Source organism: Fringilla coelebs (genome assembly GCF_963513975.1).
Source record: "Fringilla coelebs genome assembly, chromosome: 13".
Taxonomy (NCBI): Eukaryota; Metazoa; Chordata; class Aves; order Passeriformes; family Fringillidae; genus Fringilla; species Fringilla coelebs.
Genome location: NC_140039.1, coordinates 3335144 through 3352537, shown reverse-complemented (window position 1 = coordinate 3352537; position 17394 = coordinate 3335144). Strand labels below are relative to the sequence as shown.

At 44.2% G+C, this 17394-nt stretch overlaps 1 protein-coding gene across 1 annotated transcript; it reads right to left on the bottom strand.

Moving 5' to 3' along the window:
• Positions 1–10178: 10178 nt before the first annotated feature.
• Positions 10179–10757, bottom strand: GP9 (glycoprotein IX platelet; the record flags this gene model as incomplete). Its single annotated transcript, XM_084214545.1, has 1 exon — positions 10179–10757. The coding sequence occupies one exon, from the start codon at positions 10755–10757 to the stop codon at positions 10179–10181; it is 579 nt and encodes a 192-aa protein (XP_084070671.1).
• Positions 10758–17394: the final 6637 nt, after the last annotated feature.

The following is a 17394-nucleotide window of genomic DNA, read 5'->3' as shown; positions in this document are numbered from 1 at the left end:
TTCCCCTCTCTCCTGCAGCACTGGAGAAGGAGCCAAGGGCAGGGGCTCCAAGAAAGCTCTGAAACTCTGTGAGGACACAGCGAATTTACTGAATTCTCTGCAGTAGCAAACATTCATTCCCACTGGGGATGTAGAAAAATCACCAAAATTGCTCATGAAAACCAAGATGACTTGAGTTATAGCTTGGTGGGCACATTGTTTATGCCGTGTTCCAAGAGAAATTTCAACATTTTGTACTTACAATGCAGGCATGATGTTTGATGTGGTAATGCTCCTTTTGTGGTACAGCCTTTCCCTGGTTAGATTTTGGTTAAGAGAATGTTTAAGCATCTGTAGTTCTTGATATAATTTTATGGCCTGCTGATTTTGCAGCTGACTCAGCTGGAATGGGCTGAGCTCTTTCAGACAACGAAAGTAGTGATATATTGTAGTTTCTTTTTAAAGAGAGCTAGTTGTTAAATATTGAAAGATCATCTTTTATAATAAATGTAATATATAAAAATATAATAGATGCATGTATATAATTACATTATATATATGCAAAAACCTACTTATTTGGGTTTTTTGGCTGGGTTTTTTTTTAAAGTAATAAAATCATGTTCCCACACTCAGCATTACCTGACATAGCCCCATAGATTTGATGCATAAACTCTTACTTGTGCACATTAAATCATACATGATCTGTGATCTTACATGATCTTGAGTTTCTGAGAGCAAACTGCTCTTGTACCAATCTTACAATATTTTTAATATTTTGAGCTTTCCTTCTTGAGGAGAGTACCTGAGTGTTTATGTTTACAGGAGAGGCAACATTTTGCCCTCTCTGTGGACGGGGTGTGGAGCTTTTAACCCCTAAAGGGCTGACACAAATGAATGGATGGGTGTTTTGAAGGCCATCACCAGTGAAGGGATATTCCTGCTGTACAGGAATCCCTGCTGGCAGCCTCTCTTTGCCATGTTTGTGTTGTGTGTGAGCAGGAACTGGGGAGCAGCACATGGACAGAGATGCTCTTTAGGGTGATGGTAAGAATTGGGTTTAATTGGGAAGTCCCAGGTTCTTACAGTGGGGTTTTCCTTCTCTGCTCTGCTCCACCCTCAACCCTTTGTCCTCCTGAGCAGCAGTGGTCCCAGCCCTTGGAGGACTCCTGGAATCTCAGAAAGTGATGCCACTTAAACCTATTCTAGCAGGAATTTTCCCTCTGCCTGGTGTCCTTTCTCTGTAGTAGCATGGGTGGCAGCAGAACCACTGAGTTATAAGGAAATTGCTGACAAATAAACAGGGATGAATTTGGTGTACAGAAACTTCTCCAGCCAAGGATTTGTACTGAGTACTCCTTCTAAGCCTTGCTATGAGGAAAATTGAAAATGTCTCCCTCATGGTGACTGCCAGCAGTGAAATAGTTTCTGTTCTGCAGCTGCTCAGCAAAGTGTGTGACTTTGTCACGTGTGATGTGCTCCTCACCCTGTGTGGGTGCTGCCTTTGTTATCAGCCAAGTTCCAGAACAAGCTGTGGAGAACAAAAAAAAAAAATGTAATTGTATTCATGAAGTTTTCCAAGTTAGGCATTTTGAATGTTAGAAACCATCAGCTATTTCCAGTTCCTTTCAGATGACTCAGTTGTGGAGACTGGCCTCTTTGCCGTTTGAAATGCTGTATTCATATACACGGCTTAATCATCTTCTGAATGAATCCTCCTCTGCTTGGCTTCTGCAGGCTTTTATCAGCCTTAGTCACCCATCCTTATCTCCTGGCCTGTGCTCTGCAGAGGATGAAAGGCAGTCATTGCAGGGGTTTTATCTCAGGGGGCCTGAGGACACACACACCACTCCAGAGCCATGCCAATTACAGAACTGATTCCTTAAACCCAGCTGGAAATCAGTCTCAGACACCAAGGAGTGGCTGATGAGACCAAACCCTGTGGTTTATTTGGCCAACCCTCCCAGCCAGCCCCCTTGTTTGGGTATCTGTGCAGTTCTCCGAGCTCCTTGGGGACCTGCACCACCTTGGCTGTAGCTGCACCCTCAGGAGTGCAGGGCCAGGGGGTTTTGGGGTACCTTTAGCAGCATTTGCATCCCCCAGGATTCCTGCCTGGTGTTTCCAGTGCAGCCAGTCCCACAGAGCAGCAGGGTGCACATGAACTGGGGGTCACCAGCTGGCCTGAGGCTGCATGACCATGAAATACTGCACAAAGTGCTAAAGACTCAGTAAGGAAACTCCTGGAAATCTACAGGGTCGGCTGGCTCTTTATTCTTTTTATCAGATATCCAAAAGTCTGGGCTTTCATTCTCCTCATGTCTGTTTGGGATCCCTGATGTTCCCACAATAGTTGGATTTTTTTAATGGTAATTTTCCCTGGTACAGATTGCTGAGGGTCCTCCAACTGTTTTAAAACAACTTGATAAAAAATATTTGGGCCTTTAAAAATGATGATGCTAGACATCAATTAGGTAGGGGGATGGTAGGGAAAAAGACCCACAAAGGGATTTGAGTTCATTATTTTGTTTTACTTAATATACATTTTTTCCTTTTTTGTTTTGTCAGAATTTGATAGGATGAAGTCATAGTACAAAGTTATTAGTAGAATTTGAATTTACCTTAAAGTTCATCATCACTTTGGGAGAACAGAAGGAATAAAACCCCAGTCAAGTTTCAATATAAATATTGAGCTGTGACTTTAGGAGTTGTAGTAGCAGAAAATTCCAGGCATGTCTAAAACTGATTAATCACAGTGAAGAAAACAAAGTCCAGAATTATAAGAACTCCAGGCTTCTGCCAATCGAAAACAATTTGTGTCTTGCACCTTCTGACAATTCAGGACAGAAAACTTGTATGGAAACTCTGGGAAGAGCTGGCAGTATTTAGCAGCTTGTTGGGAAATCCTCAGCCCATCACTCAGAAAGGGTGACAACTTTCAGAGAATTTCTGTCCCTGTGGAATTCAGCAGCCACTAGGTGCCAATGTTGGTCCAGTTTCAGAGCAGTGATGGGAGGCAAAAGAAACCCTTCGGGGGCTCTGAGTTTTTGCTGTGCACTATTTGTGTTCTTTCATTGCCCCTTTCACAGAATTCACAGAATCACAGGGTTGGAAGAGATCTTCAAGGCCATCGAGTCCAACCCAGCCCCAACATCTCGACTGAGCCCTGGCACCCAGTGCCACATCCAGGCTTTGTTAAACACACCCAGGGATGGGGACTGCACCACCTCCCTGGGCAGAACATTCCAGAACTTTATCATTATTTCTGTGAAAAGCTTTTCCCTGCTCTCCAGCCTGTATTTCCCTTGGTGCAGCTCAGGCTGTGTGCTCTGGCTGTGTCAGTGCTGCTGCAGACAGAGCCCAGCCCAGCTGAGCACAGGCACCTTCCAGGAGCTGTAAGAGTGATGAGGGCACCCCTGAGTCTCCTTTTCTCCAGGCTGAGCACCCCCAGCTCCTTCAGGGGCTCCCCTCAGGGTTTGTGTTCCCAGCCCCTCTCCAGCCTCGCTGTCCCCTCTGGATGTGCTCAGTGTCCCAATGTCCTTCCCAACCTGAGGGACAGAACTGCACCCAGCACTCCAGGTGTGACCCCAGCAGTGCCACGTGCAGGGGCAGGATGACCTCCCTGCTCCTGCTGGCCACACCATTCCTGATCCAGGCCAGGGCCACTGCCCCTCTTGGCCACCAGGGCACTCTGCTGGCTCATGTCCAGCCAGCTGTGGATCAGTACCTGTTGGGAAGGATGAAAGTTTGACAAGGAAGTCTCACAGATATGGGTGTTTGGCAGAAAAGATTTTTGAATGTAGAATCTGATAAAGGAATAGAGATGGAAGCAAGTTTTGATATAGAAGAATTGCTGAGCCAGTCTTACTGGGTAACCAAGGAGGCAAAGGGTGTGTTAGTTAGAAGGGGTTTTTATGACTCAGAACAAAGGATAAACCCACCCCAAACAAGAAGATGTTTTTACCAAGCAGGAAGAGAGCACAGGCAAACAAGTCAGCAAATGTGGCAAGGAGAAAAAAGGTCTCAGAACTTTCCACTGCAAGAAAACTGAAAAACAACTTCTGGCTTAAACTGTAATGTACTGACTTTGAGTGATTGGAGAATAGTGACAGGAATATGGTAATGATAGTAGTTATTATAGGCTATAGGTAATAGTTAATGTATAGATTGGTTCTACTGTATTAAGATGCTCAGCAAAGAAAAGTCTATAATGCATTGTAACCAAAACCAAAGGGTCTCCAGGCCTGCCTGCAGCTGGAGCTGACAGCTGTGGGCACAGCTCTGTCACCCACCACCCTGGACTGCTGCAAAGTCTTGGATGGAATAAACTGCATTTTGGATACAATAAACTGCATTTTGGATACAATAAACTGCATTTTGGATACAATAAACTGCATTTTGGATACAATAAACTGCCTTTTGGATACAATAAACTGCATTTTGGATACAATAAACTGCATTTTGGAGAGCTGCCTGGAGCCCCACATCCCTCATTTCAGTTCTTACCAGTACCCCCAGGCCCCTTTCTGTCCAGCTCCACCATCCCTTCAGGCTGTAATTGCTGCTGGTTTAGTTTTTGTCTTTCTCTAACCCAGCTTTTGATAAGTGCACCTGAACATTACATTACTGGGTTTTGCAGTGTCCTTGCAAACTCAGGGAAATCAAAAATACCCTCAGTTCTAATGCTCTGCTGTCTTGAGGGCAGCCTTTGGTGGTGTGGCCATTGCCTGACCTTCCTCTGCTCAGCCCTGCTGCTGATGGGAGAGGGCTGCAAAGGTCGATTTTATTTGGATGTGTCAGGTTCCAGAGTCCTTCTCTGTGGCCATAAGAGGCAATCTATAAATCCTTGTCAAAAAACAAATTAATAGTTAGGAGGTAAAACCCTTTTGACCCCTAAAGAGGAGACAAGAGAGATGATTCAAGGAGAAAAGGGAGGCTGCAATCCATCCCTGCTGACATTCCCTTCCCTAGAGATCAAGGTCATTTAAGAAAAGGCCTCATTTGAATTTTCCCCCCTTGGACTAAGATGAATGCTCTGTATTTCTGTAGCCCTATTCCTTAATAGCATTCTGAGGGGAGAGGTTTCAGTCCACTTTTCCCAGGGAATGCCTTGATGCAGAACAGCACCATTCAATTTTAATAACTCTGGGTTGCTAGAGAACTGGATGCTTGCTGGTCAGCCAAGCCAAGCCAAATGAAATCTGAGCAAAATTTTAAACTCTAACATTTCCTTTTCCTGAAATGAAGATGCCAGGCTGTGACATCACTGGGATGAACACTGGGGAGCAAAGTGCCCCTGGGAAGGAGCTCAATATAAATAGCAGCCATGTGGCCATTATGCAACTGGAGCAGTTATTGAGTGTAATCTGAATTTCACTGGAGTCAATCTAATGGCAAAATATTTACGTGGGTTCCAGCAACAGAGCTGCAGCACTTTGGGAGATGGTTTTGTGCTCTGGAGAGAAAAGGTGTTAAGATAAATAAACCTAGCATTGCTAAGCATTACAGTAAACTTAGCACCAACAAAGGAGTCATTGGGTAGGAATTGTTAATATTTCATCTGTAAAATCTAAAATCCTGTAGTTCAGGTATAAATCATAACATGCAACTGTGTGGGCCTTAAGAATCCAGGAAGAACAGCAGTTTTATGAAGCCTCAAATTCTATTTTAATAATTTCCCAAACAGTGCATTTAAAGATAAATCAGCATGAGAATGAATGTGTATTGGCTAATTAATTTAGACTGCAAGGGTGGCAGCACACACCAGCCAAGAGCCTGTTTCACTGCATTCAGTGTGTGTTCCGTACATTGAATTAGTGTTTCGTTCTTCCAGTTTATGTTCTCTAGTTCAAAAACAGAAGAAATTTCCTGTTCACCTGAGGGAATCCCTATTTTTTTTCTTGTCCTGTTAGGCTAGGAATAGTCTTAATTTTCTGCTGTTTGAAACTTTTTCTTGGGTGAGTTTTTCTCTTTTTATTGGACGAGTTATTCTAGTAGTTTTTAATGCAGTTCCTTATCTGGTCAGTGCAAGCAGAAGGTGTGCAAATAAAATGGAAAATTACTGCCATTATGTGACATCTCTCTTATGGCTTCACTGGGGTTTAATTGAACAGAAAGAAATATTTTACTTTGTATTACTCATTTTCTGTGCAGTTAAATTCTTTGAAAGGGGGCACTAAATCTGAATCCTTAAATTCACAGCCACTTAGCCAAATGATAAAAACAGAACAAGCTGGTCAGCTTTGCAATGTATTTTGTTCCTGAGAGCAAAGCTGTGCTTGGTCTCTAGTATTAATTTAGTGTGAATTGAATTAACCTAGGTTGCTGAGAAAACCTTAGGACAGGTTCACAGTCAAAATCCTCTCAGGTTAGATGAGTGTGAGCCCATGGAGATGAGTAAATTCAAATCTACTTCCTGCACTCACTGACACTTAAGAGAAGAGAGTCAGAACAGAAAAATGCCACATATCCTGCTCATGGAGCTGCCCAGAGCTGCTGGGAAAGGCTGGGCTGATTCTCAAAGCATGGGTGAAACAAAAAGCTGTTTTCAGATTTCTTCCTGAAAAAGAAAAGCTATCAAGTGCACTTAAAAATCATTCATCTTTTAACCTTCACCTGCAGGAGGTGGGGTTTGAAACACATGAGAAATATATGTTCTTAAAATACCAGCATCCTTAGAGCATGGGAAAGGGCAGAAATCATGCAAATTCAGCCACCCCACACCAGTGGTAGGTACATTTTAGTGAAAATATTGCAATTTTCCTCTGAATAAGCATCTCTTCTAAAATCACTTACATCACAGGCATGCACTTTTGCTCCTCTGTGGCAAGGAGCTGCTCCTACCAGGGCAGGAGGGCTCGAGCTGGCTCCCTTCCCCAAGCCATGTCATCTCCTGCACTGCCCAGGTGCCCAGCCCTCCCTGGCAGCGCCACTTGGATTGGAGCTGCTGGCAGCTGCCACTGCCCTGTCCAGGCAGGAGGAAGGTATTTCCTACTAAGAATAAAAATAAAATAGAAATATATAAAAAAGCAGGCATATCAAGTGTCCATGGCAATGCCACTGTTTTTCCCACTTGCTCAGCTCCACCCTTGGCACCTTCTGGGCAGCTCCTCCCCAGGCTCCCCTGCTCCTGCTGTGCTCTCCCAGGAGCTCCAGTGGCCCCAGCAGCTGCTGCTGCCCAGGGCAGTGGTGCTGTTGCTTTCTTTCTGGATTTGGAAACCCTTCTGTCTCATACACAAGCAGAAGTGCTTCAGTTCTTTCAGTTCTGGTGCAGAAAAGAGCATTTGTAGCTGACTGCAGCAGTCAGCCCCAGAGTGGCTGTGCTCAGAGGAGCAACAGCAGTGCTGCAAAGCCAGACAGCAAAGCCTGACAGCAAAGCCAGACAGCAAAGCCTGACAGCAAAGCCAGACAGCTGGGATCCACAGGGCAGAGCCACTGCTGCTCCATGGGGCAGAGCTGGCCTGGTTCCACTGGGCAGAGCTGGGGCTGGTTTATTCCATGGGGCAGAGCTGGGATGTTTTATTCCATTGGGCAGAGCCAGTTTTATTATATTGGGCAGAGCTGGGATGTTTTATTCCATTGGGCAGAGTTGGGATGTTGTATTCCATTGGCTGGGCTGGTTTATTCCATTGGGCAGAGCCACTTTTATCCCATTGGGCAGAGCTGGGCTGGTTTTATTTCACAGGGCAGAGCTGGGATGTTGTATTCCATGGGGCAGAACCACTTTTATTTCATTGGGATATTTTACTCCACTGGGCAGAGCTAGGCTATTTTATCATACTGGGAAGAGCTGGGATGTTTTATTCCATGGGGCAGAACTGGGCTGTTTTATTCAGCCTGCTCTGAGCTGGGCCAGGGTGGTTCTTAGGGAATGAGCTGCCTTGTGTTCCAGGGAGCTCCAGAGCTGGTTGGTAACACATTAATAATCATATTTATCATAAGAATCAGGTTCTGTCAGGATGGTGGCCCTGTAGCACAAAGGAGAGCAGAGTTTTGTGATGATGGAGCCTTGCAAACTGCCCTGCTGCATGAGCTCAAACCTGGAATAAACTCGAAGTAAAGCCTGGCAGAAGACAAGGAGGAAGTTGGACAGTTCAGCTTGAGCAATGCTGTTTGCTCCAGTGTTAACAAACTATAGAGAATTTATAGGCAAAAAGGTGATTCACATACTGTGCTATTTAATTAATGAAACCTGCAAATATTCCTTACCTTAACTGAGTTTCAGTCTACACAGAATTGCAGTTCACCCAGAATTGCTGTTCACACAAACCTTCTCTGTGTGCTACTGTGAGGTTTTGGTCAATAATGCTGACTCTGATGACTTGTCCTGCCTACTGCGGAAGCAAACCTTCATTTTATTATTTTATTTTATTTTATTTTATTTTATTTTATTTTATTTTATTTTATTTTATTTTATTTTATTTTATTTTATTTTATTTTATTTTATTTTATTTTATTTTATTTTATTTTATTTATTTTGTTTTATTTTATATTTATTTTATATTTATTTTATTTTATATTTATTTTATTTTATTTTATATTTATTTTATTTTATTTTTTTTAATTATTTTTATTTTTATTTTATTTTACATTTATTTTACTTTATTTATCATCCCAGCAGTCACACCTGTGTTCCCAGACTGTGCAAGCAGATACAGCCACCAGTTTGCCCCTTGCAGGCAGGATGCAGTAACAGTTCCTGGGGTGTTCCAAACCCATTTTGGGAGCGCTGCCTGCGTGTTTCATTTTGATAGCTGATGCATTTTCCTGCCTTTGCACGTTGTTAGCAGCTGTGGTGTTATTTATGCAGTTTGATGGAGTGTGTGGCTGAAGCATGACACAGTGGCCCTGCCAGATAAACACTGAGTGTTGCTTTTGACCCTCAGTTAGTTCCAGCTGTCCCCTTTGCAGAGGGTTTTTTCCCAGATAAAACCCAAATGGATGAAAAGTTATAAATGCAAGGCTGTTTTGGTAGAATGTGAACTACTGCCATGGAAGAGATTCCCTCCTCTTTCCACTTATAAGGACAGAAAAGTTCTCTCAATTATTTATTTCCTGTGCATCCTGTGTATTCTGTGCATCTTATTTGACGTGTTGGTTGGTCTAAGCAGAAATGTTAAGGACAGAAAAGTTCTCTCAATTGTTTTTTTCCTGTATTCTGAGTATTTTATTTGATGTGTTGGTTGGTGCAAGCAGAAATGTTCACTAATTGCTCATTTAAAAAATATTTGTATTGGAGCCATGTAGTGAAGCAGTTCACTATTCCATGCATATCTAGTTTATAGGTACAGCAGAGAGTGATAAGCTTTTAGTGTGAATGATTTATTTCATTTTGGGGAAACAAAAAATGTCATGTAGGAAATTCCATGAGAGATGGCAGAGTGCATTTCTTCTGTAATATTCTGCATTCATACAGCATGATGGTTATATTTTAAAACATTGAAAAGCTCAGTGCAGGGGAAATATTCTAAAATTATCTCCAGAGGACAAGTTCAGGAAATATCTTAGAAATTTAATCAGAAGTATTTGGAATCATGGAAGAGATCAAATTTGGGTCGATATGAATGTTCAATAAGCATCCATTATTTCAGTTCCATCCCGAATGCTTTATTATTGTTCACCCTCCAGGAAATTCCATATGATTCAAAATTATTTTGCTGATTATATTGCCATTACCAGTCCATCTTTAACTGCATTCAATCAGGGATGCATTCAGTGTCTGGTCTGTGTAATCTGGGTGGTTTTGGTGGCAGGAAGCTCATGAACCTGAGGAAGAGAGGGCTGAGTTTTCCTGCACACAGGAATGGTCCTACCAAACCCCCTGGGACACCGAGAGATGCTGATGGGCTGTAAACTCACCATGAGAAAAGAGTTGTTAAAATAATGCAATTGCTGTTCATCTCCATTTATTAACGAGTGTAGGGGTGTAAATCTTCTTTCTGTAAGAGCTGAGAATTCAGTGGGAAAATGGAAAGTTAAATGATTTTTAAAAATATGGAATCTGCTCTTCTCATGAGCAGATGGCAGCAGGGTGGAAGTTGTCTGTCCAAACCTCACCAAGCTTCTTTTTGGACAAAAATTAAATCAAACTCTCCTGAGGACCCAGACTTTGGGCTTTTTTAGCACTGACTATTCAAACCAGTGCTGCCAGTGCGTTTTTGTTGTGGAGGAGTTTGGAGTTTCTGCCAGGCTGGGGCAGGAAGAGCTCACAGTATCTTGCAGGTTTTGGGGATGCTCCTCCTCAGCCGCCGGCTCCCGAGGCTAAGCTGGCAGACCAGCTTTTTGGAGAACTTCAGAGCCCATGCCACTAAAAGGAGGGTAATTACTGCTCCAGCAATTAAAATGAGGTCTCGCCAGAAGAACTGGAGACACTTGGTTGGGAGCAGCCTGCTACAAACACCCAGATCATTCCCAGTCAGCTGCCCCAGGGGCTTCATCCTCAGCGCAGCGGGGCTGGCGCACCGGAGCCGGGCGAGCGCGGGCGCGGAGAAATCCTGCAGCCAGAGCTTCAGGTACAGGATGTGACAGTCACAGTGCCAGGGGTTGTCCCACAGCTGCAGCTCCTGCAGGTGGCCCAGGCTGTCCAGGGCCCCGGCGGGGATGGAGGCCAGGCTGTTGTTGTGCAGGTGCAGGCTGCGGGTCAGGCGGGGCAGGGCGGGCAGGGCATGCAGCCCCCGAGAGCTGCAGTCCACCCTTGTCCCCCAGCAGCTGCACTGGGATGGACAATCCTCCCCCAGGACCGTGGGGAGCAGCAGGGCACAGCCCAGCATGGCCAGCAGCTCCATCCCCAGCTGCAGAAACAATAAAAAGTGAGGTTTATTAGCGTGGTTCCACAGTGGTTATTTCTCGCCAAGGTTTAGGTTTCTGGAATAAAATCTTTGTGGAAGAGGTTTTGCAGCAGCTTCTGTGAGCCATTGAGAAGTCTGATAAGAGGATCCATGTTTACCAATGAAAGAATTTCCTACCAAGGTTGTTGACATAGAAACCAAGAAAGAAAGAAGGATAAATAAGAGAAACGTGCAACTGCCTATTCCAAGGAGCACTTTGCTTGTCTCTCGTGATCAATGAGCAAAGTGTAAAGTTATGAGCTTTGTAAGAATGTAGAACAAGCATGCATGCTAGAATAAAAACAGGGTTTGAAGCCTTCTGGAAACGCAGTGTGTTGCTTTGTATTGTCTCTGTCTCAACTATGACAAAATTTTAGCTTTCTGTATGTCCCACAGAACCACTCTCCCCACCTTCAGCATAGACGTTGAAGACAGAGCACAGTTCTTCCCTTTCCTCTCTGGTTCACTGTTTTCCTTTCATAATTGTACAAAAAATATTATTGATCAAAATTCTGGGGCAGAATGTCACCAAGAGATGATGGGAAAAACCAGTTTAGTTTTAGGCAAAGGTTTCTATTCTGCTTCCATATCGTCATAGATCTAGAGTTAAAATTGTGTGTTTAAACCAGTTTTCAAAATGAAACTTAAGGGACTAAATAATTTTAAATGTCTAAAAATCTTCTTTCTTTCTGCAGCTGAAATACTCACCTTACCCATCTCCTATGTATTCATCAGTGAGTTGACAAATACCCTGTGGTTCTTCTTTGTGTCCTGTGCCACCTGTGGCTTATTTTCTTTTCCACATGTTCCTCTAGAACTGCCCAAACTTAACTCTGCTCTTGACAGTCATAATTTACCTTCTGTATTGTGCTTCCACCCACCTCCCCCACCCCCAATTTTTTTTGCTAACCAATTTTTGACATTGGCACATACACTTTTTTTTTTTTTTTTTGTTCATCCTTAAAGCCCATTGCAGCCATTAAGATAAACTGAAATCCAGGACTGGGTATTCTGAGTATCTTTGCTCTGAACCCAGATACTCATCTGTGATTTTTCAAGAAATCTACCAGAGCTCTTTTTCCCAAAGTAAACATCTTAGAAGGACAGATTATGACAGCTGTCTAAAAGAAGTTAAGTGTTCTTTATGGAAAAGATGATCTCTTCTGATTAAATATAGAAGCGGCAAGAAACCCAAACTCAAACAGAAACCAGAACTGGGGCAGAAATGCAGAAGGGAGAGCTGGGGAGGTGCTGGCTGGCACTTACCCTGTCTGGCCCCTGCTGATCCCTCTCCCTGTGCCTGCAGTGGGGCTGGCAGGGCAGGCTGAGTGCTCAGAGTCCCCAGGGAAGTGTGGCAGGGGAGCCTTTTCCTCTGCAGGATGGGGCAGCAGCCCAGAGCTGCTATTTATGGTTGTGCCATGGCATGAAGTGCTTGGGGTGGGTCTTGTGCTTGCTGCAGGCAAGAGGAAAGGCTTTGGGGTTTTTGTTTTGTTCCTAATGTATTTTTCCTGTTGCATCTGATAGGTTCTGGAAAAACTCATCTGAAATTTGTGGGGTTTTTTAATCTCCAGAAAATCTCCAGGTATAAAAGTTAGTTTGGGCCTGAGCTGCTGAGACATGCAAGCTCCAGCAATGAGGGAGATGAAGTTAGCCTATGAAATGGAGTTTTTCTGTATTAGTCAGCCAGGTTTGTTTAATATCTGCCTTTTGACCATTTAATAAAACTTTTAAAAGCGCACCATAACATCAAAATGACCACGATAGGCAGGTGACATCATTAAGGGACAGAGAAAGACAGGAACAGAGAAAGGAAATATGAATGACATTGAATTGAAAGAGATGAAATTGTGTTGAAGTCACCCAAAATATAGTATTTAATTTGGGTCACCCGTGTTCAAAAACAATAACTACAACTGGTGAAAGGAAGGTTTCTGAAATATCTGTGTGTATTTGGCTGCAAAGCCAGTAAATTAGGGTCAAACAAGTTTGTAATGCACATGTATCTGTTCATCTGAACACAGAATGCCATGTCTGTCTGAAGGGAAAGCAAAAATAGGATTTACTTTTCAATTTGGTTGGGTGTGCAAAGTTTTGGATGTAAGTTTTCCTTTGCTTTAGTTACCAGCCATGAGCACACAAGAATTCTGATGGCAGCTGGCATTTGGAAACCCAGCTGGTTGTGGGTCTGATGTTCCATTCAGGCCAGTTTTGGGTAGTGCTGGTTTGGGGGCAGGCTTGGAGCTCTGTTCTGCTTTTGGAAACGAAGCCCAGATGAGGTTTTCATGTTGCAGATGTGCAGCAGAGCTGTGGTTTTGAGCTGTCCTTCCTTTATAACTGGCTGTTCCTGGGAGGAAAGGAAATTTCTGGTGTATAAATTATCCTGACAGCAATTCTTGTTGCCTAATTTTCACTTATTTTTAAAGAACTTTTCTTCATTAGGTGTAATGAGTCACCAGGAGCTGGAACTTTGTTAGGAGCTTCCTTAAGAAAATGCTTTACTGTGTATCTGCTCTTTAGCATTTGAAAAGGCAATTCAGACAGTGCCAGGGGGGAAAGACAAAAATACTTCAAAGCCCGTTAGGATTTGGATCTTTTCTATGAGATTGAGAGATGATTCCTCCGTGCTGAGGTGAGCAGCCCATCACTCCTGTCAGGTGTGGATGGCTGTGAGTGCACTGCTCGTGGTGCTCCCATCCTCGGGGTGCTTCCCCTGCCTTTGGGGAGCACATCCATAAATGTCTGTGTGCCCTGTGCCCGCACAGTCTGTGCCTCTGTGCCTTCAGGAGTGCTGCCACGGAATCCAAACCTTCCTGCCACACACTGAAATCAAATGCTGTGTCCTTCTGCACTGACATCTGGAATCCCCTGGAATCCACACTGCCATTCTGTGCTGTCCTCAGAGTTAGCCCTGTGCTCCTCCAGGTTTCCTGGGGGTGGCAGAGGTGCCCAGATGTGCCCAGCTGCTCCTGCTGAGTCCCCAGCCCTGTGCCCTGGCCAGTGCCCCAGCTCCCTGTGGAGCTCAGGGTGTGCAGGGAGTGGCTGCCAGAAGCACCAGACATTTACATTTCTGATTTTAGGGCTGTAGCTCTTTGTAGGCCAAATGAGGATTCTTCTTTTAAGAGGATTTATTAAGAGCCAATTTGAAAAAAAAAATAGTTATAATCTGCTATAATCTTGTTAGGGTATGAAAGTAATTTTTTTTCCACAGAGAGAATCCACGTGAAGTTTTTGTGAATGAGAGAGGCTGTGTCTCCTCTCAGTGGAGAGGGATTTCTGGACACCCTCATGTCCCAAACAGCCCTCTCTCCTCACCTCTCCCCTGAAAGCCCTTTTCTCTGGATCAGCTTTCTCTGGAGGCCTTGACTCCTCCAGTGAGTTCTGTGGGGGCTGTGTGTGATCATTCAGGGAGGAAAAGGGCTGAGGGAGATTACTGCTCTCCTCCTGGTTCAGAATAAAAGCTGCAAGCTGGAGATAAATGAGCAGATCAAACGTGTGACCTGCTGAGAGCAAACTCAGCCAGAAGATGCCATTATCTTTTCTAGTCCCTTTCAAGGAGTTCCAGGCATTTATTGCTGACAGTGACCTGTTCTTGACCAAGAAAGGCAGAAGTTTTCTCAAGCACTGTTTCCATTCCCAGTGCTGAAAAAACTGCCCACCTCACAGTGCCAGTGCACAGCTTCTCATTTAAAATCTCTCACCTTGATTAATTCTGTTCTTCTGCATTTTCAAAGAGGTTGGTGAGAGTGGATTAATCAAAATAGATCTTTGTAATTGAATGTGAGTCACTGGTAATTAATGAATTCTACAAATAAGCAAGAAGAAGGATAAAAAAAAATCAATCACAAAATTCATCCTCACGTCAAGGAATATTGCTGGCAGAAATGAATTAAAGAAAAACTGTTTTCTCTTCAGTCAGGAGCTATTATTGCCTGAAGGCCAAAATTCTCCTCTTAGCTACTTCACTCTGTAGAACTGGCTGTCAAAGCCTTCTGGGTACTTCCACATAGAAGGGCTCAGAGTTTCCTCCTGTCCATATTTTTTCCTGCTGCACATTTATCATGGTTTTGCTATGGGGTTTTGCCTCTGTCAAATCCAAAATCCCATTTCCTCAGATTATTCCACAGGCAGATAAAGTCTTGTCATTTAGGAAATTCTTCTCCTAAATTATACTCCATCAATTTTATCAAGAAATTCTCTCTCCTCCTGCCTGTTCTCATTGAAAACCTCCCTCATTGCCGTTTTTCCCATTCACAATTTCACCAGTGATTGCTTATTTTCCCACTAGGTGTCATCCAAGTTATTTTATTCTCAAATGCTGAGCATTCCCCTCCAATCAGCCCTTGAGCTATAATTTCTCAGTTCAAAAGAATTGCCTGAAAGAACAAAATATTGTGTCGTTTTTAGGATATTGTTTTCCATTGTCTCCAAGATACAAATAAATCTGAGGTACAAAATGTGTGTATTAAGTGATCTGTCTACATCAGAGGGCTAAAAGCACATGCTTGTGTTTTGTGGAACTTGGGGGGTTTTGAGCCTGTTAATGAAAATATCCATGGTCAATTTGAATTTACACAACCCTGGGCTGGACAAACTGGAGGCTCTGTGCCCCTCTCTGCCTTGCTTGCTTGGCTCTAATTAAAACAGGTCTTTTTCTTGCTCTTTATGCACAGTCACTGTCATTAAAAATACAGTCCAGTGTTCCAGGCAGGCACAACACCACACTGCATTTATGGGAATGTTTTATTTAGGATTATGATTGAGCTGTCAGAGCAGATATCCTCCTCTCTATTTTCCATGCATGACTTTATATTAAATTAAATTGCAATATTCCCTCTAGAAATCCCTGGGATTGCGATTTCTAGGAGGTGCAGTGTTTGGAGCAGACCAAAGAGAGTCCAAAGCAGCCCCTCTTCTCCTGGAATAAATGGTTGCATGTGGTGTCCTGTGTTCCAGATGATTTCACTGCTTTGTTCCAGCTGTATGGGACATTGGTTGCTGAATTTCCAGTGTGACAAAGAGCTACTCATGAACGTACCTTATTCCCATGCTCTGCTAACTCTGCAGGCAAGCCTGCTAAAGGTGTTTAAGCATCTTTACCAATTTATTGCATAACAGCTGGAGTAGGGCTGGGAAATGCATGAGATTGTTCAGCGCTCTGAGTGTTGTGGTGTGCTCCTTGTTAAGGAGAGTGCTGACAAAAAAAATCAGCTAAATCATCACCTAAGCTGTCCTGGTTTGGAAAGACAAGTGTGTGCTGAGGAAGGCAGGAGCCTCCCCTGAAATGGAAAATGTAAAACCCCTCCCTTCAAATTGTTATAATTTTGAAATTAAGGGGCTCTCAGGCAAAGATATGGGAGTAGGAATGACAGTTCTTCACTAGGAAAATTAAACTAAAATGCAGTGATACAAACCAACCCTGCCAGGGTCAGAGCAGTGCCTGTCCCCTGTGTGTCAGGGTGGGGGCACAGCCCCATCCCATGGTGGCTCAGCCCTCCTGCAGTGCCAGCTGTGGCTCTGCTGCAGCAGGATCCTGCACAAGGGGAGAGTTTTCCTCTGCAGCTCCAGGGCTGCTGGAGATGGGCCTGCTCTCCCTCTGGGAATGCAGGGCAGGAGAAAGCTGCTCCTCTGGGAATGCAGGGGGCAAAGGCTGCTGGGGTGTCCCAAAATCTCAGATTGTATCCAGGCAGGAATGCTTCCAACCCTCAGATTGTATCCAGGCAGGAATGCTTCCAACCCTCAGATTGTATCCAGGCAGGAATGCTTCCAACCCTCAGATTGTATCCAGGCAGGAATGCTTGGCTCCTCCCCTGGGCAGAGCATCTCCCCACGGGATGATGGAATTTGATCAGCCCTGCAGGGACACTCACTGGCCATGGACAGCAGAGATCTGCTGGAGGGAGGATGGGTTTGTGGAGGAGATAAAGAGAACTGCCCCATGAACAGAAGATACCTGCCCCACCTCTGACAGATGGAAATAGAACACACACCCCCAGCACATCTTGCATTTCCAACCTAAGACACTAAACCCTGCTATTTTCTACTTGAAAAGCTGGAAATGTAGAAAGCAGGGCATTGAACTTTATGGCCACACTGAGCAGCTGTTCTTGGTGAGATCAATTAGATATTAATTAGTGTCTGATGTCAAAGACTGCATTGGGAAAGCCCAGGGGACAAGTTTGCCATGGGAACTCCCTGTGGAATTTCACTCACTGTCCATAACTGATAAAATGGTTATTTTTATAATGTCCTTTACAAAGCTCTGGCTTCCTGGGTTTTGAAATAAAGCAGTCAGCTCTGGTTTATGAACTACTGATGAATTACTTTTCCCCAGGGAGAGCAGCTCCAGTCCCTTTGCTGCTGCCCCACACTGACTGTGGGCCCACCCCTGCAGATGTGCCCAGCTGTTTGCTGTGCAAAGAACTGCAGGAGAGTTTGCCCAGGCTCCTGAGCTGTCATGGAGAGCCCCAGAAAGTCACTGCAGACAGATCTGAGCCCGTTCTGCTGAATTCCTGCTGCCAGCAGCTGGATGGGTGGGAATGTTCCACCCACGAGGAGATGTCAGAGTGCAGAGCTGTCCTGGGCTTGGGAGCACAGT